This window comes from Megascapheus bottae, chromosome 20 (assembly GCF_031878675.1).
Source record: "Megascapheus bottae isolate mThoBot1 chromosome 20, mThoBot2.hap1, whole genome shotgun sequence".
Lineage (NCBI taxonomy): Eukaryota > Metazoa > Chordata > Mammalia > Rodentia > Geomyidae > Megascapheus > Megascapheus bottae.
Genome location: NC_143528.1, coordinates 40,767,378 through 40,790,706, shown reverse-complemented (window position 1 = coordinate 40,790,706; position 23,329 = coordinate 40,767,378). Strand labels below are relative to the sequence as shown.

The window sequence follows — 23,329 nt, the reverse complement described above, 5'->3', positions numbered from 1 at the left end:
TGAGCCACCGTACCCAGCAATACACTGTATTTATTATCATGCAGATTTAATGGCTTTCTGACTTTAAAATAAAAATATGTATTTAGAAATGGAATAAAAATATTGAATACATGATTTATCTATGTCTATTTATGTTATACAGATAAAAATTTACTACAGATTTAGCAAAACTGTAATTGATAAAAAGGTAAGGGAAGCCGGGCCTGGTGGCTCACGCCTGTCATCCTAGCTACTCAGGAAGCTGAGATCTGAGGATCAAGGTACAAAGCCAGCCAGGGCACAAAAGGACCTGAGACTCTTATTTCCAATTAGCCTCTAGAAAATGGGAAGTGGAGCTTGGCTCAAGGGTAGGGTGGTAGCCTTGAGCTGAAGAGCTCAGGGACAGTGCCCAGGCTGAGTTCAAGCCCTGTGACCCACAAAAAAAAAAAAAAAAAAAATAAGGGAAGCTATAGGTACAGGTCAAGTGGTAGAGCTACTTGCTGAATAAATCAGGAGGCCCTGGGTTCAATCCCTAGCAATACAATAGAAGCAAAGAGGGAGGGAGGGAGAGGGAGAGAGGAGAACAATGAATACTTGATTATAAATGGTTAATTGACTAGTGCCTCTGTGGCAAGCTAATCTCAGTGAAACTCAAAATTCTTAGGTCAAATACATTATCTGATGGTGAATGAACTCCTGTCGCCTTTGTTGTAACAACTTGTACTGAAGAGTTTGGTCGCTGTCTTTCCCCTGCGTCGTCCACCACTGAAGCCCTGTACAGTGTGAGGGAAAGCACGTTTCAACACTCACAGGGTTCCAGCCTGGGCTAGGTACCAGCCTACCCCAGGGTCAGTGGCTGCCATCCCTCCCTTCTTCCCGGCTCCAATCACTGTTCTCAGGCTTCCTAGGAAGCGGGCCGCCTGCCTCTAACTCTACACCCATCAGACCCCAAAGCAAATGTTTGCAGATGTCAAAAGATCCTTGAAGATTTTGCTCTTCCTGTTCCATGAAGGACTTCAGTGATTTTGTCTCAGAAATGTTACTGCCTCACAATATAAACGAAACTTCCTAAATCTTCCTTAAATAGCTAAGAGCTCACAGACACGTAAGAAAAACTGGAAACGGCGGGGTGAGGTGGCTCAGGCCTGTAATCCTAACTACTCAGGAGGCTGAGATCTGAGGATCGAGGTTCAAAGCCAGCTGGGCACTAGAGACTCTTATCTTACAATTAATGACTAGAAAACCAGAAGTGGTGCTGAGGCTTACAGGGATAGGGTGGTAGCCTTGAACTGAAGAGCTCAGGGACAGCGCCCAGGCCCAGAGTCCAAGCCCCACAACTGACAGAGAGAGAGAGAGAGAGAGAGAAAGAGAGAGAGAGAGAGAGAGAGAGAGAGAGAGAGAGAGAGAGAGAGAGAGAGAGAGAGAGAGAGAGAGAGAGAGAGAGAGGGAGGGAGGAGGAAAAACTGGACAGTCTGCATTTGTATGCAGTGCTGGTGAAGATTCCAGATCAATTCTGGTGGCAGTGAATGAAACGATCTCCAACAAGTTTCCCACACTCTGTGGCCTTCAAGTCATCCTTTGTTCTTCTAGAGCCCTGGGGAGGCCAGGCCCAGGTGCCCTGGCCCTGTAACCTGATGTGGGGGGAAGGTGTCCAGGACCCAGGCTGGTGGCCCAGCATCTCCATTAACCTGTATAACTTCTTGCCGGGGCCTACCGGCAGCAAATTGGGGTTCCTGAAATAGGAGGCAGGGACTGGAAAAAATAGAAGAGAGACAAACACATCGGGTCCGGGAGGTCTGCAGCCCAGGCAAAAACTGCTGCTCCCCGTTTATTCTCAACTCAAAGCTTATATCCCTTCTTGAGACCAGGGCACTGCCAGGTGTTACATCCAGATGGTTAATCAGGGAACTGTTGGGGGTTACATTCATATGGTAAATCTCAGATCAATTGAACAGGAGAAGGCCAAAAAACAATAAGACAATCAAGCAATTATCTGATGCAAATCAAAGTACAGTTTGATTCCACTCTTGCTCCCAACAACTTCTAATTTAATCATTGTTTAATTATGTTCCCTTTTCCCAGGAGGAGGGAGGTGGTAAAGGAAATAAATACTTTGACTCTCTAGATGTTAACTTTCTCAGCTCCTCCTGAACCTACAAGGTGATGCTGATGTTTCAACAGAACAAATCTCCCAGCCTGCACCACATCTGCTTCTTCTAACTGTCTATGCTGAGTATTTCCAACCTTTGTCCAAACCCTGCCGGCATGTAATAAGTGTACCTGGAGTGACGGCTGGTCACATCCACAGCCTCTGCCTTCTGACACAGAGCTTCACTGGAACACAGAAATGTTCTTGCTACTGAAAGGTTCAATAAACATTCCGCTCCCGGCCTGGTGCGGATTGCCCGTTACGGACTAGCTCTCTGCATGGCACCTGCTGGCTCTGGAATCCATCCACTCGCCATGAGAGTCCTGCTTTCCTTCCTCAGGGTCCTCACCCTGTTATCTGTGCTTTCTCCAGGTAAGACAGCAGCTGTGCATTCCAGATTTAAGAAAACAGAGGGGAGAGAGAATGCAAGGTCTTCCAAGAGTCTGAAAATATAAGAAAAGGGCAGATTTTACTGTCCAAAGAAGGGCATATGAACAAAGGCTAGAGAGCTGCTATCAAAGACAGTATTTATCAGGTGGCTCTTTTTTTTGTCAGTTTAGCACAGGAACTTTGACTTGGAGTTTGTGTTTGACCTAAGGGAGGCTGGAGGACACACAGAGAGTCCAAGAAATTTGGGGAGATGAGGAAAGTGGGAGTTGGCAATGAGAAGAAGGCAGAGGGTGTGAGGAAGAGGTGGTGAGCTCACTGGAACTTCTAGAACTGGTGCCAAGTACATCGATGGGCCCTCAGAAAGAACTTTCACTGAGATTATAGGGGAGCATACAGCAGATATTAATTCATATGAAAAGAATCGTAGATTGCAGTGTAGTACAGGAGGGGATTGATATTTCAAGCAGTGGACAGATACAAATTCAATGAGAGAGCAGTGCACGGGAACCATAGTTTAGAGGAAAAAGCTCAAAAGCTCATGTGTAAAACAACCCCTCCAACAGCAGAAACACGCACTGTCCGCGAGTGCACCTGGGTCATGAGCCAAGCCACAGCACATGTGAGGAGACACATCACACCAGGCACGTTTTCCAATCGCAGCGATATGAAACTATAAATCATGTAGGAAGAACTTCAGAAACGTTACAAACTCATGGGAAGTGAACACCATGCTCTTAAGCAGCCGCTAGGTCCAAGAGAAACTGAACCAGCAATGGTAAAGGCTCTTCAGCCCTCACGCCACAAACACTGCAGCCAGTCAGGAGGCTGAGATTGAAGGGTAGTGTGAGGCTGCTGCCGTTTCTGAAATCCAGCTTCTTTCCTGCATCATGAATCTCCAACTTCCAACCCAATCATTCGTTTCAGCAGAACTAGGTAGGGGCAGTGTTCATGAGAACCACTCCTTAGCCTGGGGTCGGGGCTCACACCTGCCCGCCCAGCTACTCAGGAAGCTAGGATCTGAGCATGTCAGTTCAAAGCCAGGCATCAGTCTGGAGACTCAGCTCCAGCAGAAAACCGGAAGTGGTGCTGGGGCTCACAGGAGGAGAGCACTCGCTTTGAGGGAAAGAGCTCAGAAACAGTGCTCAGGCTCTGACTTCAATCCCCAAGCAACAATGAAAAGATGGGCCCGTCTCAGTATCACCTCATTCCTCCTCCTCCTCCTCCTCCTCCTTCTTCTTCCTCTCTCTCTCTCTCTCTCTCTCTCTCTCTCTCTCTCTCTCTCTCTCTCTCTCTCTCTCTCTCACTGGTTCACTCTCTCACTCTCTCATCCTGGAGCTTGAACTCAGGGCTTGGGCACTATGCTTGGACATTGTCTGCTCAAACCTAGCACTCTACCACTAGGCTAGGCTCCCGGCCCTCCTCTCTTCTCTTCATGGAAGAATCATTACCTGTCTGTACTCCATGTCCCCACTTTCTCGAGTGGATTTGTTTTATCTTTTTTTTTTGTAGGTCATGGGGCTTGAACTTGGCCTGGACGCTGTCCCTGACTGAGCTCTTCAGCTCAAGGCTACTGCCCTATCCTTGAGCCACGCCTCACTTCCCATTTTCTAGAGGTTAATTGGAGAGAAGAGTCTTAGGTCCTTTTGTGCCTGGGCTGGCTTTGAATCTTGATCCTCAGATCTCAGCCTCCTGAGTGGCTAGGATGACAGGTGTGAGCCACCCAGCCGGGCTTCAGGAGAGTTAGTTCTTTGTTGTAGCTGTTTTTTGGCAGAAGCATTGCAGAGATCAAAGCAATATAGTATAACACAACTTGTCTTCTTTTTTCAAAGCCACAACCTTCATTTTTAATGTTGGCTGCTCCACAAGATACTACAGCTGCAGGATGAAGTGCAATGCTGATGAGTATTCAGTTAGATATTGTGAAGACTGGAGCATCTGCTGCAAGACAAAGAAATCAGAAATTAAGAGGAAAAAGAAATGGTGAAACGTCTAATGATATTCTCTTGGGATTCCAGGAAAATAAACAAAAGGTGACCAAAATGCCCTTATCTATCCACTAATGGTTAATATGATGGGTATAATAAATGTCCCAATAACTGCATGTCTAAACAATCAGGATAAAATAAACACACATTTTACAAAACCTCACCACTCTATTTTCATATGTACATCTTTACATTTACTTCCCTCACGTCCACGGCACATTATGTCTTAACCTAGCCTACTATGTCTCAGGCCATTAGCAAAATGAACTGGGCGTCCTCTCTGGGGAAGGTAAGATCAGCCTGAAGACCCAAACCATCTTGGAAAGTATCTCTTGAATCGGGCAGCATTCATTATGCAAAGGTATCACTTTGGTTCGGGTTGGAATGTGGAAATGACTATTTGCTTTGTGAATATACCAGACTGTGTAAAACTTAGGGCTAGCAAACAAAAACAGAAAGACTGCTGCTGACAGAAGCAGGCTGGTCTCGAAAGAGCAACATGTCTAGAGTCTGCTGTGGAATTCTACCCTTGTGGTTGTAACTAGAAAACACCATATATGGGGGAATATACTATATGAGTCTATTGCATTATTCTTTCACTTTTGTGCATCCTGTTAGTCTTTTTGTTTCTGTGAGAATCTCCTTTTCAATTTAAAAACTAGTGACGGTTCATATTTATAGGGTACAGAATGTTGGGATACATATATACATGGTGCAAACTAACACAGCCATCACCTCATGTGCCTCTCTTCATGGCAAGAGCATTCTTAAAAAGTTGAAATCGTGGAAGTAGAAACAGAGTGTGTGGCAGTAGGCAAACAGAGACATTGGTCCAAGGGTGCAGACTACAAACTAGGCACAGGGGAAGCTTTCTGAAGAAACACAGCCCCGTCCCTGGGGGCGGGGAGTCAGGGGTCATGTGTCCTTTCTAATATTTTATGGGTTTTCTTGACAGACTCCTAATTTACATTGTCACATAAAAACTAAACATATGAATTTCACTCATCTGTGAATGTAAAGGCACATTGGCCTCTGGCCTCCCTCCCCCACACCCCCACATCTGCAGAGTGGGAGGAGCTGTCAGACAGGATGGCACCTGCCCAACAGGGAGCAGGGAGCGTGCCTGCCCAGTGCTCAGTGCCCCCAGGCCTGAGAGGTCTGAGAGTATGCACAAAGCCACCCAAGCCCACTGCCAGGAAGCCTCTCCTCCCTGCATAGCCCTCCCTCCAGTGTGAGCAGTAGGAGGAGAATCACCCTGAAGAAGCGCCATCTAGACAAGCAATTCTTCACTCACCCCCGAAGACTCTTTAGTTTTCAAAACAGAAAAGGCAACACTCCGCTGTGATGTCAGCAAGACCTAAGCTTATGTCTTGGCTCTCTAACTTGCTCATTGAACAAAGCTAAGCTTCTGTGATTGTTTCTTCAGTTTAAAAGAGAAAAAGAAATTTTGATTACATTCTAGAAATTAAGAGCCTGTGATTGTATATAGAGATTCCCTTCTTGAATACTTGTTTGCTAAACATGTCATTTGAAATATGATGTAAAAAATCAATGTTAATAAATTCTTTAATTAAAAAATGAGAAAAAGGGAACTAATACTAAACACAAGGCTTTGCAATGGTTAAAGGACACCACTGTAGAACGTGCCAGAGTATAATGTGGAAAGGCGCCTGACTCGTGAGAGCTGGCACTATACATGTCCTTCCCAAAGTCCTATGCTGCTGTCGCTATCCATTTATCTCTAATCTACGAATATAACTATATATAATAGCCAAAATCAACAAAATCATGAGAAAACAAAGGAAGCTTTTAAAGACTGCTTGCATTCTTAGACGTGAGCTTATAGTTGGTTTCTAACTGGTGAATCCCATATTAACAAGAGAAAACACATTTGGACATCCTTGAGCTTCCATGATGATTTATAGCCAATGATTCACAGCCTGAGACAATCAACACATTCTCTTGAGTCCCTGACATGTTCTCATGGCTTGTCATTGGCCGAGGAACTTCTGATTCGTTGTAGAGCTATTAGGCTTTAGCTTCCCAGAGTGCTTCCGTGCCCCTGGCCTTCCATCTTGCCAAGTAACCACACATATAAGATGTAAAGTGCCTGGCTCATGACAGCTGCCTCCCCACTCTCATTAGTAAAGCCCCATCCTGTAGACAGTGTCCATTCATTTACTAAATAATCATTCACTCTCTTTACTTATTAATTGACAGACCACTGTACATCAATCCTGTGCCTTGGGGATTGCTAAGGTACATATATGTGCGTATGATACAAGCTTGACTCCAGCTTCAGCCTGGAGGACAGTCGTTTTCCTCGAAGGTCAGTTCTCCAGGACTTGATGACTTGGATTCAGCGTGTGTTGACTCAGAGCGTCTATGAACAGGCAAATCCTGTGGCTATTTTCTAACACTGTCTCATATATGAAAATAGAGAAACATTAAGATTTGTTCACTCTGAAGCTTGTCTCCAAGCTTGTGGGCCTAACTCAAAGGCATTGAGTTACAGTGAGACTTCTCACCTGCTTGCAAATTTACAAGAGCATTTCATGTTACAAAGATGTAGTAATATTTGTCTGTTTCTACTCTCAGGGACATTTTATGCTTCCTTTATTTGTTTTGTCTAGGCTAGAAATTCATCATAGTTAATATCTTTACCATACTCAAATCAGTACCTCTGCAGTCTGAGTTACAGAATTTATAGAAACTGGCCTGAGAGCTGGGAGTTTGGCCTAGTGGTAGAGTGCTTGCCTAGCATGCACAAAGACCCGGGTTCGATTCCTTGGTACCACACACTTAGAAAAAGTCAGAAGTGGTGCTGAGGCTCAAGTGGTAGAGCTCTAGCCTTGAGAAAAATCCAGGGACAGTGCTCAGGCCCTGATCTTAAGCCCAGGACTGGCAAAAAAAAAAAAAAAAGAGAAAGAAACTGGCCAGAGAATAAATGACTAATCAAACAAATAACTAGTGAGCAACTGTCTGTACGCACTCATTGGATTATACTATACTAATCGAACTATTCAGACCAACATTGGAGTTACTTAGCCCAGAGTGTGATAATGAAATACTATAGACTGTATGGTTCCAATAAGTTTTATATCCTCAAAATTATGAAAATGAGGAAAGCCACCACGTGTCCACTGATGCTCCTGATTCCTCTTTTTGACCATTATGATTGAGTTGTACAAAGGAGTCACCATTCCTAAGTCAGGTGATGAGGGTGGGGCATCTTGAACAAGGTCACCGCTTGCTTCACTTTCCTCCCACTTTCCCCCTGTGTCCCTGCCCACAAGTTGCATCAGCTCCATCCCTGGAGGTCCTTGTACATGTTGGATATTAGGCCTTTGCCAGATGGATTGAGACCTGCTGAGAGCCAGGTCAGCAGAAAGCACAGGAGCAGAGAGGAAGAAGAAGAAGAAGAAGAAGAAGAAGAAGAAGAAGAAGAAGAAGAAGAAGAAGAAGAAGAAGAAGAAGAAGAAGAAGAAGAAGAAGACGAAGAAGACGACAACAGACGTGTTCCCCGATGGCACTTACCCTGGAGAGTGCCTCAGCCAGAAGACCCGCACCAGATCAGAGACTGGTGATGAACAGCGATGCTGGAGGAAGGAGGGGTCCAAGAGAAGGAGGACCTTGAGTGTGTGACTTTGTCACAAGAAAGAATGTGAGGAGACAGCAAGGTGGACACCAAGAAAGTTTATTAGTAAAGCAAAGTCAGGGAAAGGCAGAATAGCAAGGGTGTGGGCACAGCTGACAGCAGGCATGATGTGGAATCAACATAATGGATATAGATGAGGAAAAGTGGGTTGGGGGTTGGGTCAGATTCACCCTGGAGAAGTGTTTTCCCTTTTTTCTAACTCTGGGTGCATTTCGTTGTTCTTACTGCTGCTTTTTAAAATTTTGATAATCAAATGAGCTCAAAGTTGACCCGCTAAATTTTGACCACTGATGTCTGGATTTTCTTTTAAACTAGAAATGTATGGTGTCACATGCTCCTTCAGAAAGAGTTGTCCATCCGCGTGTGTGTGTGTGTGTTTTGCGAACACCTTTTTGTGTCCAAAGAAGTCACTTTCCCAGAATAAGTACATATTTTTAAGACTTTCTTGCTCTGTCCCATAGCCCAAGAATCAGTCAGGCATGCGGGTTAGATCACAAAGAGAAAACTATTCTATTCCCACCCCTCCCCCCAAACACACACAGTGTTGCAACTGATAAGAGCATGTAAGACTTAAAACACAAAGGGTGCGTGTAGCGTTTTAATCAAGCTAGTTACAACACAGCACTTAACCATTCTGCACCTGACTTCATCGATCTAAGATGTCGGGATCCGTCAGAAGAGGTAAATCTGCTGTTTTTATGCAGCACAGGTCTACATCATCACAGAGAATATGAAAGAGTTCACCTGTCGAACATGTTTTCTTGCAAGAACCCCTTTCTGCCCAGCACAAATGGTACATTCGTCTGATGTCATTATTAATTCCGCTTCTAACTGCCAAGAGAAATAAAGGTGAATTTACAGTGAGCATTGTGCTGGATCAGGTGGTCAGGGTCAGGTTAGACTCAGGGCTATCTGCACCCACGCTCCACAATGGCACCAGTCACAAATCCAGTCCACACAGGGGTACCAGAGGGCTGGATGCTTCCTTGGTGGTGGAAAGGCCATTCAGATGTGGGTCAGCAGAGCCTCATGCAGCAGGCATGCCTCGTCTGAGTGAGCAATTTCCAAAGCATGGGCATAGAGAAAGAAAGACCGCTGGACTACCATTGCAGAAGCTTCTGGTTCTATCTAGAGTTCCTTAGCCTATGTTGTACAATGTTTTGCTAAGTGCCTCACTGTCTTCCCAGCTCAGGGACTCAGAAGAGTTCTAGGGGATGAAAGAATGAGACGGTTTCAGATATCGGAAACCCACACATCAATCTCATTGGTAATTCTCAGGCGTGAAGACCTGAGTGCCCTGGAAACCCAGGAGTAAGACGGGGACAGTGGGAGGGCATGCTGTGAGGATGTGGGGGCAGGGGGACAGTGGGAGGGCATGCTGTGAGGATGTGGGGGCGGGGGACAGTGGGAGGGCATGCTGTGAGGATGTGGGGGCAGGGGGACAGTGGGAGGGCAAGCTGTGAGGATGTGGGGGCAGGGGGACAGTGGGAGGGCATGCTGTGAGGATGTGGGGGCGGGGGACAGTGGGAGGGCATGCTGTGAGGATGTGGGGGCAGGGGGACAGTGGGAGGGCATGCTGTGAGGATGTGGGGGCAGGGGGACAGTGGGAGGGCATGCTGTGAGGATGTGGGGGCGGGGGACAGTGGGAGGGCATGCTGTGAGGATGTGGGGGCGGGGGACAGTGGGAGGGCAAGCTGTGAGGATGTGGGGGCGGGGGGACAGTGGGAGGGCATGCTGTGAGGATGTGGGGGCGGGGGACAGTGGGAGGGCATGCTGTGAGGATGTGGGGGCGGGGGGACAGTGGGAGGGCAAGCTGTGAGGATGTGGGGGCGGGGGGACAGTGGGAGGGCATGCTGTGAGGATGTGGGGGGGGGGACAGTGGGAGGGCATGCTGTGAGGATGTGGGGGTGGGAACCCTGAGTCACACCAGCCTTGTGGGGCTGTATCTTATTATTTTCCCCACTGGCTGTTTCCATACATGAATTGGGCCTGTGTAGTAGAATGGTCACTATGTGAAAATAATCGTGTCAAATTTGTCCCGCATGCTCTCTGGGGAAGCAGGTAGTGCTCTCATCACTCGCTGCCTTCTACAGATGTCATACCTGGCCATTAAGTGACATCATAATTCGAATGTCTAAGTCTGGGGAGGAAGGTAGGAGCCGTCTGCCAAAACCCACAAGCAGCGCCATTTTGAAACCCCTCATGCTAGGACCGTAAGTCAGCTCTTGGTTTCTGTCCAGTTACTTGCTTCTGTCCACAGAACAGAAATGCTGAAAAGTAATAACAGTGCCAGATGTTTGTTGAATGCTTTGTATCTTCTGCTCAGGACATTTTCCCTAGAAAAGATTCCATAGCTAGCTGACTTGAGGAGGGGAAAGTTCTGAGAGTCCTCAAGAAAAAGTATCCACAACTCCATCAAACCTACCGGTCCTGTTTGGTTGGTTGGTTTTTTTGTTTTTGTCTTTGATTTTTCCCTCAGTTCTAGGGCTTGACCACGGGGTCTGAGTGCTATCCTTGAGCTTCTTTATGCTTAAAACTAGCGCTCTACCACTTGAACCACAGCTCCACTTCCTGGGTTTTTTTCTGGGTTGTTTATTGGAGGTAACAGTCTCACAGGCTTTCCTGCCCCGGCTGGCTTCAAAGAACGACCCTTAGATCTCAGCCTCCTGAGCAGCCGGGATTAGAGGCATGAGCCACCCTGGCTAAAGGGTCTCATCTGCTCTGCTCCCTCTGTGCCAATATCAACCTGACCTTTCCCACAAGCTTAATAGACTCTCCAGATGAAAATCCAGTGTCTTCTCAGAAGAGATCCATCTTCTGTTGCTGTAGCCTTAGCAAACTGTCTCCAGAGCCTCTGCTGCCCCCCCCCTTTGTCTCTCCCAGCGTCCCTGTCTCCCCCCTCCCCCCGGGGGGAACTCTCTCGCTCTCTGTCCCGTCGCTGTCCTTCATCCCTAGGGAGAGGCATCTACTTTACCTGCTGGAACAGAGGAGAGCAGCGCAAGGACGGCGAGGACCAGGGGCAGGCTCGTCATGGCAGAGCCGTCTGCATAGGTCAGCCGAGATGCCAGCTGGGCCCGCTCTATGTACTCTCGCGGGCGGGGGAGACACATGGCTAATGAGCCTTGGCGAACAAGAACAGCTGCGTGCTCCACTGAGCAGCCCAATGAGCAGAAGGCCCCACTTTGAAGACGGTATTTCATGGCGAACACACACTTGCTGGTGCCAGCTGTGTGCTGGGAACTGCATCCCCAGAGGGGCGTCCCACCGCCCTTTTCAGGCAACACGCCGCCCGTGTGCACAAGCACAGCAGCTACTTTAAGTCTCACACACACGAAACTTGTTGGTACACATGCACAAACATTCATCTGTAAAAGGCAGAACTGCAATTCTCAGTGGAGCTAGAAAATCAGTAAGTAAAAGAGGATGTGAGTTTGGAGGAACCCAGACGGAAGGATCAGGGCACACGAGGGTTCTAAACAACACTTGCGGAGTTAGTGAAGCTCACACCCACCCATTTCTCCACCACTGCTGCCCAGTGAAACCCACCAGCTCACTCAATAGGCAAAGTCACTGTCTCTCCTAAATGTTTACATCTTAACCATTAACCACCACTCACTAATCAATACAGCCCTCAAAAAACTCAAACCTCAAAATGGGACCTTGCATTTTCCTTACAGAGAACCCTTTAGTGATCTCACCATAATCACCATTAATTTGCTAATTAACACAGTCTAGTCATTAAAATAATTTGAAGACCCTCCCTGGCTTTCTTTGGAGTTACAGTATGCGATCAGCCTGGGCTCTGGTCTCTTCTAACCCAGTTTCTTCCATTCATTCTCTCTCTTTACTGAAAATTAGCAACTAATTCTATTCTCAAACATTCTTCCCTCAAGGCTTTCACATGCTCTTCCTGTGCCCTGCAAATCTTTATCACTCTCCCCTCCATCTTCCAAAAAATAGATAATTAAGTAGTTGGGGTTTTGTTGTCGTTGTTGTTTGGGGTTGGTTTGTTGTCAAGTCTTGAGGCTTCAACTCCGGGCCGGGTGCTGTCCCTGCGCTCTTTTGCTCAGTGCTGGTGTTCTATCACTTGGAGCCACAGCACCACTTCCGAAACAGTAGATAGTTTTAAAACGTCATCATCTACTTCCCAAATTCAGCTTCTCTTTTGTAGCTTTTTCTTATAGACCCCCTTCTCGTGACCGGCATATAAAGTATTTCATGTATTCGTGGTTTCTGTATTTCTTGTTCTCTCCACCTGAGTGCAACAAATCCCAAACTCGTAGGGATCCTCATTTTCTAGGATCGCTAGGGCAGCATGCCACCAATTCATGGTTCAAACAGAAATGTGGGCTCACAGTTCCAAGCTGGCACAGGGGTGGCTTCTCCTGAGAGCTGCTTGAAGGATCCGGTTCAGACTCCATGCCCCACATTCGGTGGCCTCGGGCACTCCTTTGGCCTGCAGCCGGTGCTCCTCGAGTCCTCAGATCATCCTCACGCTAGGGTGAGTTTGTGCCCAGTTCTGCCTTTCTCGGCAGAACACTGTCATATCAGGCGAGGGAGCAGCCTAAGGCTCATCTTCACCTGATCATTTGTTCAGACCCTGTCATCAACCAAGCTCCCAGTCACAGGGAGGGGAGGGGAGGTGGCAGCATCTTTTTCAAGCCATAAGCCAACTCGTGACAAATATGAAGGCTCAGCCTCCTCAGGTAATACGTATCTATTTGGCTATTTTTCCTCTTCTGTAACTTATCTATTGGAGAACCTAGAGCGCTAGTTCTGCAGTTTCCCACAACATGTTTTCTGATGACTGTATATTCACTCAGGATGCCTTGGACTATGAAACTCTGTCCTCCTGTTTGTTGGAAACTAGCAGGTAGATCTAGAAGCTTGTTGAGACTCAGGTTCAATCCCTTGGACTTGGTTGTCATTTCATGTGTCTTCTCAATAGAGACTTAGAATATATATATTGTCAGCTTGAACTCTGGGCCTGGGTGCTGTCCCTGTGCACTTCAGCTCAAGGCTACCACTCTATACCTTAAGCCACAGAGCCACTTCTGGTTTTCTAGTGGTTAACTGGAGATGCCCTGGCTGGCTTTGAACCGAGATCCTCAGATCTCAGCCTCCTGGGTAGGTAGCTAGGATTATAGGCATGAGCCACCGAGACCGACCTAGAATATACTTTTGATTAATTAAAGTTAAGAATCTCACAGTGTTTCCTACCCAGGCTGGCTTCGAACCATCATCCTCAAATCTCAGCTTCCCGAGTAGCTAGGATTACAGGCGTGAGCCACCAATGCCTGTCTTGCTGTTTGATTTTTATCTACTTGGATTTGGGTGTCTGTCACCCATCAATGGTCACCAAATCCCAAGTTTACCTAATTCACAGGCCCAGGAAAGCCCCTTTTAGGGGGCTTTTTACAGAGAGCTGGCTATGATTAACAAGACATACAAGGAAATCTAAAATGGGGGATAAATAAGGTCACACAGTTTTGGAAAAACAACATTGTCTTGTTTCTTAAGCTCAATAGCTCTGTCCAGAAGAGAGACGTGCCTGGGTCCCCACTTGGCTCGCTCCCTGTGGCCTCATCTGTACCACAGGCCCCATTCTAATAACACACCAGAATGCAATCACACACATGAGCTCCTGCATCTCTTTGTTGATGTGGATTTATTAATGGCTCTAGGACTCATCTTTCCTGCGTAATGTCTGTTTAGCCCTGAACATAATCGTCCAGGAATCTTCCCTGCCGCCATACCAGCCATTGTGGTTCTCTGCCACGCCCTCAGTGATCCTGGCCTTTGAAGTGTGTCCACGCTGGCCACGAACCTTAGGCTGGGAAGAGTAGCAGCTAGAAGTGAGTACTCAGGCTTGTCACGGCTAGATCCACCACGGGCACTTCAGAACTTCCTGCCTCCCACGGTCCCCTGAGCTGTGACAACTGCGGTAGAAACCTGAAGAGGAAAGAGATCACTAAGTAAGTTCAGTGGCCAAAGAATCATGTTCTTATAGGATTCTGGCAGAAGCAAGAAAGAATGTCTAGGTGCCTTGGGCACTTAGTACAAGGCCATTAAATCTTGAGAGCAATTGTTCAGGCACAGCCAGCAACCCGAGACTATTTGTCTTGACACAATGTTCTCAACCCTCCAGTATCCTCAAATCTTATCCAAGGCAATAAAAATGGTGCACCTGGCTCTTGAGGGCCTCTCAGGTGTGTGTGTGTGTGTGTGTGTGTGTGTGTGTGTGTGTGTGTGTGTGAGAGAGAGAGAGAGAGAGAGAGAGAGAGAGAGAGAGAGAGAGAGAGAACATGTTGTGTTTTTTCAATCACTTGGGACAGTCAGATCTCACTTCTCCCTCCAGCCTGTGCAAGCACAGACAGTGATTTTCTCTTGTTTTTGTGTCTTGGTGATTGCCGTGCAGATGCAGCTCAATTCTTGCCATTTGTGTGAAGGTCAAAGTTGTCTCTCTTTGACTACAGCGCCTCAAAGACACTGAAAATGTGGTCTTCACCCTCACTCTCAGTCATATTGCCAAATACATTAGACAAACACCAGTGGAGGGTTCTGTGTGAGATCTCAGAAAAGCCAGAGTCTTACCTAGCTTTGTCTGAACCAGAGGAGGCCTTTTATTCCTGTCCTGCAGAAAAGGGGGTGACTTTTCTGCCCAGGCTGGCTTGGAGCTCCCATCCTCAGCTCTCAGCCTCCTGAGCAGCAAGGATGGCAGGCGTGAGCCACTGCCATAGCTCTTGTAGCTTGTTGGGATGCTGGCCGTGTTATTCTTACCTAGCAACGTCCTGCTACTGGCGAACTATAACTTAGAACCCATGAACCAACCTTTCTGCACCCTCCCCACCCTGCGCCCATGAGCCCCTCTCACCGACCCTCTTCCCTCACCCTGCCATCTCAACTTCTATGAGCTCCATGCCCTCAGGCCCCACCTACAGATGAAACCATGTGCTACTTGTCTTTCTGTGCCTGGATTATTTTGCTTTAACACATGGTTTGCAATTCCATTCACGTTGTGACAAATGGCAGAATACCATTTTATCTGTCTGAATAAAATTCCATTATGTACATGTACCACGGTTTCCTTACCCATTCAGCCATTTCCCCAGCGCCAGGTTTTGGAAGCACTGTCCTTTCTCCAGAATGTTCTGAGTACCTTCGTCAAAAATCTGTTGTCGGGGGCTGGGTTGTAGCTCAGTGGCAAAGCACTTGTCTAGCAAGTGCAACGTCCTGGGTTTGATCTCCAGTACCAAAAAAGAGAAGACAAAGAAAAAAAAAATCTGTTGTCGGGGCCAGGAGTTTGACCTAGTTGTAGAGTGTTTGCCTAGCATGCACGGAGACCCGGGTTTAAATTCTTGTATCACATACATAGAAAAAGGCGGAAGTGGTGCTGTGGCTCAAGTGGTAGAAAGCCCAAGGACAGTGCTCAGACTCTGAGTTCAAGCCCCAGGACTGGCAAAAAAAAAAAAAAATCTGTTATCTGTAGATGCATGGGTTTGTTTCTAGGCTCTCTCTTCTGCTCCATTGATCTGTGTCTTTTTCTGTGGATACCATGATGTTTTGATTACTACCATTTGTGGTGTGTGCTAGGATTCCCGGTACTACACCGAACGAGAACAGTATAAACATGCATTCTTGTCTTGCCCTACATATTAGAGAGAAAACTTTTGGCTTTTCCCTGGTTCATATAACATGAAGTGCTGGTTTATAAGTGACTTTTGTTTCACTGAGGCATGAATGGTTGGCTTCTTTCTAAGCCTAGTCTGTTTCACATTTTTGAGTGTGAAAGGATGTTGAATTCAACTACATTTTATTGAATTTGTTTTCGGTATTGACTAAGATGGCCGTGTGGTTTTCGTTGGCCCGGCACCTCATGCGTGGACACAGAGCGAGAAGCCAGTGGGGACTCCTTCAGAAGGGAGGGAGAGTGACGGAGGAAGTGAGTCCAGGCAAGTTACACGGAATGCATATGTGAACACAGCAAAAATGAAACCCCCTCGCACAACAAGGCATGGCTTTCCTTGATCCCAAAGCATGGCTGACCAACGTGACATGAATGGAGGACCCAGAGACCCAGCACCACTCCTGAGCTTCTCTTCCTCTGTGCCAGTCCAGTCACCTCCCATGCCTGGAAGGACGAGAGAGCTGTGGATAGCCTCTGGCCATGGCTTGGTGGCCCAGGGGTCAGCATCAGAACCGAGCTCCGTGTGACCACAGTGCAGGTCTCCTGAGAACCCTCCAGGGGAGAGCGCTCCCCTCTAGAGGATTCTTCCTGAGAAGAACATGAGGCTCCAGATCAAACAGTGCCTCTCAGGACATGTGCCTGCAAATGGAGCGTAACCAATCAAACTGTGCTCTGCCCACACACTACACACTCACATTCCACTCGCTGTGGGTGGCGTCCAAGCTCGCCTCAAGGGGCAGAAGAAAATCCAAGATAAGATCTTCCTGTGATCCCTCACCCGTGGTTGCCCACGCTTGGCAGGCCAAATAGCCTGTCCCTAGAGCTGTGTCTCTGGGGAGTCTGGCCCAGCTCTACTGGCTTCTGACTCCGTACCCACCTAGCCTCCTGGGCAAGAGACTAGGAAGTGGTCCAGCAATCCACTCCCAAATGGGACCTTTTCCCCATCATTCCATGCCATCCATCATTCCATGCCATCCTCTGCCTCTAGTCAGGTGACCAAAAAGAGCACTGGAAGACAAAAATCCTCATCTCCAACTTCTGACAGCGGGACCCAGTTAGAACATTGAAATCTCTTGCTTCTTAAAACTCTGCGAACAGCTCTGCCTGTAATCCTAGTTCCTCCGAGGCTGAGATCTGGGGATCCCTGTTTAAAGCCCTCCAGGGAAGGAAAGTCCATGAGACTCTGATTTCCAATCAATCAAAAAAAAAAATGCTGGGAGTGGCACTGTGGCTCAAGTGGTAAGGCACTGGCCTTGAGCAAAAGAGCTCCAGATAGTGCCCAGCCTCAGAGTTCAAGCCCCAGGGCCAGCAAAACAAAAACAAACCAAAAAAAAAAATCTGCAAACAGTTCTTGCTTACAGCCTACGAAGTCTTGAATTAAGCTGTGTTCTGAGCAGGGAGTTTGGCCTAGTGGTAGAGTGCTTACCTAGCATGCAGGAAGACCCAGGTTCAATTCCTTGGTACTACAGACATAGAAAAGGCTGGAGGTGCTGCTGTGGCTCAAGTGGTAGAGCTCTGGCCTTGGGAAAGCCCAACAACAGTGTTCAGGCCATGAGTTCAAGCCCCAGGACTGGGGGAAAAAAAAAAGTGTGTTCTTTTACACACCTTCTCTGGGCTCTGGACTCTCAGTGAGACTCTGGAAGCACTTCCCCTGCCTGTAGTGAGGGAACACACGTCCAGGCCTGGCACAAGCAGCCTGGGCTGTGGCCTCCCGTTAGTAAATCCCTTCCCCTCCTGCAGTATGTGGGAAAGCTTGGCACAAGGACTCCTCCTGGTCTAATCCTGCAGAAGCTGTGATGGTCGCAGTCTGTCCTTCCAGGAAGAGGCCAGCGTCCAGCCCCACCCCTTCTACACCAGCTCTATAAAGGCAGTCCTCCACACACCCACTCCGGAGCATCTGAGTCCGTGCCCTCCACAGCCATGGGCCTGTGTGTGTGGGGTTCAATCTTCTTCCTGGTCATCTCACTGCCCTCAGGTAAGAGGGCTGTGTGCCTGAACTCGAAAGGGGTGGAGGTTTCTCCAGAGCTGGTACCCTTAAAAATTCCTCTATACCTACCAACGGGGCTGCCAACGTGAGATGAAGCCGCAGGCTAACGATGGCGGGCCAATGCCTGATCTCCAGACTCCATGCTCATCTTCCCCTCCCACCCAAGCTCCTCGGAACATGAGGCACAGGTCTGTGTGCCGCCACTCAGACGCCTGTTTGCTCTCAGCTTGTTCCAGATAGCCTTAGACTCAGCACCTCCCCGAGAGGTGAAGGGACGTGAGAGCAGGGCTCGGGGAAGTGAGTCACAGAGCAGCTCTCCACCCACAAGGAGGACTGACCCAGGGTCGCATCAGGCTACCTGCACACTGATGGCTCTTCTCCATTTTCCCCCCAGGGAGTTGTTTCTACGGTAATGACGGCATTAAAATCCGGACTTGCGATGCCCTGGATGGTTTATGCTTCTTCGGCTGTCAGCCAGGCTGGACGTGGATTGCATTCTGTCACAACATGATGTCTTGTTGTATGAAACAGAAAAGATTCATTCCCCCCCAAGCCAAGGAAAAATGACCAACACCTCTGAGTCCACCGAAAAGCACCTGAAAGCAGGCAGACCAGCCTGCTTTTACGTAGTAAATAAATACATGCTGAGGGAAAAGACATGTTGTGTGGAAATGGATATCAGGAAGCTGAACTACATGTTGTTGGGCGGAGTGGTGGGGCCTCAGGAGAGGGGCATGGACTCACGAAGTCAGGAAGGGTGGGCAGATGCGGTCATAACACTCAATGGACGTGGGAGAAATGTGCGGGGACAAGTGGGGCTGGGAGAGATGACAGAATGAAAGACACGGGCCAAGACACGTTATACACAGACACTGACGTGTTCCATTGGGACCATTCCCTATAACCACGTCAAGATAATGTTAAAAACATGAATAGGGTTTGGCCTAGTGGTAGAGTGCTTGCCTAGCATGCATAAAGACCCAGGTACGATTCCTCTGTACCACATGCATAGAAAAAAGCTGGAAGTGGTGCTGTGGCTCAAGTGGTAGACTCTAGCCTTGAGAAAGTCCAAGGACAGGGCTCAGGCCCTGAGCTCAAGCCCAGGACTGGCAAAAGAAAAAAAAACAGGAATAAACAAAAATAAAGTGTAATTAAGGGAAGAATACGTGAAATGGACATAATGGTGCACACTTATCATCTCCGCGTTTGGGAGGCAGAAGCAGGAGTACTGCAAGTTCAAGGACAGCTTAAGCTACATTGAGAGACTGTCATATAAATAAATTAAAAAATACACTCCCAATTTATACAAAATTATAAGAACTTCTTCATGAGCTATGGGTGGCAGAGTAGGGGCAAGATTCCACCTGCTTCACTAAAAAGAAAAAATTTCAACAGTCTTCTTTAAAGGAGGTCTTGTGGTGAAATGCATTTCCTGTTCTGTTATCTGCCTCTCATCTCCAATTACCAACTCCTGTTCCAATTCAAATTCACCTCATTAATAACACAAGTTCACAAGCCCAGAAGTAGGACTTTTTTGAGCATTAAGACAATCAATTACCATGGGTGGTAGCGGCTTGAAGTGGCTTACATTTTAAAAAAAAAAAAAAAAAGACTTCATCCTCACAATAAAACCTGTGATTTTCCATTTGTCCAAGTGAAGACTCTTTTCCAAAGATTCTATAAGTAGTAGCAGTGACTTCGTGGAGACCCAGACAGTCTCCATCCAGCTCTGTTGCTTTTGAGAGGCACCACTTCTCAGCTGGGAATGAGAACAAGAGCAACTACAGTTTCCATGTGGCTCACACACAGCTGTCATCCTAACTACAGAGGAGACTGTGATTTGAGGGTCAAGGTTCAAAAACATCCAGAGCAGATGAATCTCAGATGCTTATCTCCAATGAAACCACCGCACAATAGAAGTAGAGGCGAGAGGAAAGCAATAGAGTACCAGCCTTTAATGAAAAAGTCAAGCAAGTGTAAGAGGCCATGAGTTCAGGTTCCAGTACTGGCATGAACACATATATAATACAAGGTCGGTGGGGGGGGAGAGTCAAGCTACTATGAACATTCGTGTTCCTCGATTTTCCTTTTCAACACAAGCAGTGGCTTTTGAAGAAATAATAAGCTCCTGACTGGTCCCACTGGTTAACTCCTGGTTAATTCCTAGCAGCAACCAGTGAGAGTCATGGTTACCTAGTTAGAGCCTTTGAGAGGGCTGCACAGTGGCAGGCATGTGTCATTCCCCTGACCAGCGCAGACCTGAGCAGGCATCCACAAGCTTTGATCCTGAAAATGCCTCCTCCTGGGTTTTACTCCCGCCCCTTTATTTTTTTGGTCAGTCATGGGACTTGAACTCTGGGCCTGGGCGTTGTCCCTGAGCTCTTCAGCTCAAGGCTACCGCCCTACCCTTGAGCCAAGCCCCACTTCCCATTTTTTCTAGAGGTTAATTAGAGATAAGAGTCTCAGGTCCTTTTGTGCTCAGGCTGGCTTTGAACCGAGATCCTCAGATCTCAGCCTCCTGAGTAGCAAGGATTAAAGACGTGAGCCACTGTGCCCGCCTGATGTGGCGTTTGTCTCTCAATCATTGGCTTCTGTCATTGGTTTCCACCATCTCCAAGTCTCCAGCTACACCTGCAGTAACCACGTGGTCATCATCTAATTCACTTTTTATCATATTCCCACCACCCTCGCTCTAGCAGAAGAAAATGGTGGGGGGTGAGGGTCTCCTGACCTCCCCATCCCCGCCACTGCTTCCCCAAATCTCTAACACATATGGGCCAATGGCAAGATGGGGAAGGAACTGGAGAAAAACAAATGCCACAGGTATGTTTTAATTGGTCAACTTTTTAAAAATTTATTTATATATTTATTTATTGCCTTCCTGGGGCTTGAGCTCAGGGCCTGAGCTCTGTCCTTGGGCTTTTTCTTCAAGGCTAGAGCTCTGCCACTTGAGCAACAGCACCACTTCCGGCTTTTTTCTATGTATGTGGTACTGAGGAATCGAACCTTGGTCTTTGTGCATGCTAGGCAAGCACTCCACCACTAGGCCAAACTCTTGATCCCAATTGTTCAACTTTTTAAAGTGTATTCGACCAGAGTCTGAATGCAGGGACTGGTACTCACTGGGCAGGGCCTCTACCACTTGAGCCATGCTCCAATATCCATCTTTTCTTTAAAGGTACAAGCAGCTGAGCTGTTGCTTTGTACCAAGCCATGGAAAAAAGTACTTTCCAGCCATATTATCTTTCTTGATTAAAGGAAGGAAGGAATGAGCAATCAGGTCCTGTCATAAAGGTCCAGGTGGAATGATTATGAGGCTGGAGAAACCCATCCACATGGAGGCGAGCACACGCTAGTCCTGGGTGCCTTGGGACCAAGGCCACCCACACACACTGTTGTGTCCTCTGCGCAGTGCACCTGTCTGGCCACCAGGAGGCAGACAGATGCACAGCTTTGTGTGTGTTGCTCCAGCGTCTCATTGTGATGGCTCAGGGTGCATGGCAGACAACAGCTGGGGGGATCGTCCTCTCCTAAACTCCTGCTGACTGCCATTCCTTTTTTTCTTCAAGGTTTTCCTGGTCAGCACAGTGCTGGGCATTTGACAGCAAAGACTTTCAATAGAGTTGTAGAGACCTGTTACATAGCAATATGTATGCATTTAACACCAAGAACTATCCCCCCCCCCCGCAAAAAAATAGGGGGATAGGATGATATTTTGTGCCACAATTAAAAGGAAAATAAGCATGCCAAACCTTTCTTTACCCAGACTTCACTTCCAGGCAACACCACACTGTGCCTTATGTCCCTTCTGTAATCGTCATCTACCAACAACAGTAATAAAACAAAATAAAAAAGAAAAGTAGGAAGTGGTGCTGTGGTTCAAGTGGTAGAGAGCTAGCCTTGAGCTGAAGAGCTCAGGACAGTGCCCAGGCCAGAGTTCAAGCTCCACGACCAACAAAAAAAAAAAAACAACAACTTTTTTAAAAGCAGACCAGGCCAGGAGTTTGGCCTAGTGGTAGAGTGCTTGCTTAGCATGCACAAAGACCCAGGTTCGATTCCTCAGTACCGAATACATAGGAAAAAAGCTGGAAGTGATGCTGAGACTCAAGTGATAGAGCTCCAGCCTTGAGAAAGTCCAAGGACAGTGCTCAGGCCCTGAGCTCAAGCCCAGGACTCGCAAAGAAAAAGAAACAAATGAAAAAAGACCAGTAAGAGTCAGGCCTCTGTGCTACAATGTCTCTAAATGACTGTCCATCTTGCAGGAACATGTGGCAAGCACAAGGTCCTGAAATATAGAAACAGAAATAAAGCACATGAGTGTTAGTGGCTCATGCCTGTAATCCGACCCGCTCAAGAGATTGAGGTCTGGGGATCATGGTTTGAAGCCAGCCTGAACATAAGAATCTAGGAAACTCTTTTCTCCAATAAACTTCTCAGAAAAAGCCAGAAGTAGAGCCATGGCTCACTGTGGTAGAGCATTAGCCTTGAGTACCAGGAGGCGAGTCATTCTTGCATGAAAACAGAGGGAAATAATTAGAAAGCATAATAAAAATGAATTTTTAGAAGCTATCATTGAGTTTCCAATGAAATAAATTAATAAAACTTCTCTGGATGCCATTTTTCACCTCTGGGGCTCCAGTAACGGATGTGCAACGAATTGCCCAGAAATCTTTATGGTGACCCAACTGCCACCCGCAGCCATGCGTACAAGGTAGAGCCAGGGAGGCAAGAAGGACAAGCCAGATTCAAAGCACAGGGTGGTGGGCAGCGGGCGGGGCCCTGAGGCCCCGGTGGTTCTCGAGTGCAGCGGGTCTGCAGTGAACTCACACACTGCACACACGGGACTGAACACCAACCCTAGGTTAGAGCTCAGCGGACCTACGAGCAAGTCACGTCTCCTCAGAAGATCTGCAAGCCACACTTCGCCAGGGTCCCTGCAGAAACCTTGCAAACTGCAGGGGAGGGGAGATTGTTTGCAGAGAGAGTCTCGAACCCCAGGCACCGGGACAAGGCAGTGCTGGCCTCTGCAGAGTGGAACTTGGTGGCAGGCCCCGAGGAAAGGCCTCCTTCGAAGGCCAGGGAAACAGCAGATGCAGAGATTACGCCAGTCCACCCCAGCTCTCTCTTCTCTTCCTGACCCATGGCCCTGCCCAGTCCAGGGCCCGGCCTCCCACACACCACGGCGGGGCACTTCCCACACGAGCCTTGAAGCGCCAGCCTGGCCCTGGCCTCTGCTCCTGACAGCTGCTCTGCCCAGCCATCCCTGGCCCCCAAACAGATGGTCTCATGGTGGGACCAGCGCCTCAGGTGAGCGACGGCACCCCGGGAGCAGAGGCTGTTGGCGCAGGAGCAGGGGCAGCTGGCATGGGAGCGGAGGCAGGGCTGCTTCTTTGGCACCAGCCAGGGTTCTACGGATTGTCAGTGAGCGGAGCCCGGCTTCGTTCTGCGTCCTGCGCCCGTCAGCTCTGCCTTGGCACACTGCCTCCTCTGCCAA

General features: G+C 47.9%; 2 protein-coding genes across 2 annotated transcripts; both read left to right on the top strand.

Moving 5' to 3' along the window:
* Positions 1-2,442: 2,442 nt before the first annotated feature.
* LOC150049491 (beta-defensin 43-like) lies at positions 2,443-4,502 on the top strand. Its single transcript, XM_090353820.1, has 2 exons — positions 2,443-2,500; positions 4,348-4,502. Exons 1-2 carry the CDS (start codon positions 2,443-2,445, stop codon positions 4,500-4,502), a joined length of 213 nt encoding a protein of 70 aa, XP_090209946.1.
* Positions 4,503-17,768: 13,266 nt separating this feature from the next.
* On the top strand, positions 17,769-18,402 carry Defb136 (defensin beta 136). The gene is made up of 2 exons (XM_090353734.1): positions 17,769-17,823; positions 18,230-18,402. Exons 1-2 carry the CDS (start codon positions 17,769-17,771, stop codon positions 18,400-18,402), a joined length of 228 nt encoding a protein of 75 aa, XP_090209860.1.
* Positions 18,403-23,329: the final 4,927 nt, after the last annotated feature.

Bases quoted from the DNA above. Each gene is read 5' to 3' on its own strand.
- LOC150049491 (XM_090353820.1), top strand. From the start codon at position 2,443: ATGAGAGTCCTGCTTTCCTTCCTCAGGGTCCTCACCCTGTTATCTGTG. The intron at 2,501-4,347 runs GTAAGACAGCAG...CTTTTTTCAAAG, and splicing joins GTTATCTGTGCTTTCTCCAG to CCACAACCTTCATTTTTAAT.
- Defb136 (XM_090353734.1), top strand. From the start codon at position 17,769: ATGGGCCTGTGTGTGTGGGGTTCAATCTTCTTCCTGGTCATCTCACTG. The intron at 17,824-18,229 runs GTAAGAGGGCTG...TTTTCCCCCCAG, and splicing joins GGTCATCTCACTGCCCTCAG to GGAGTTGTTTCTACGGTAAT.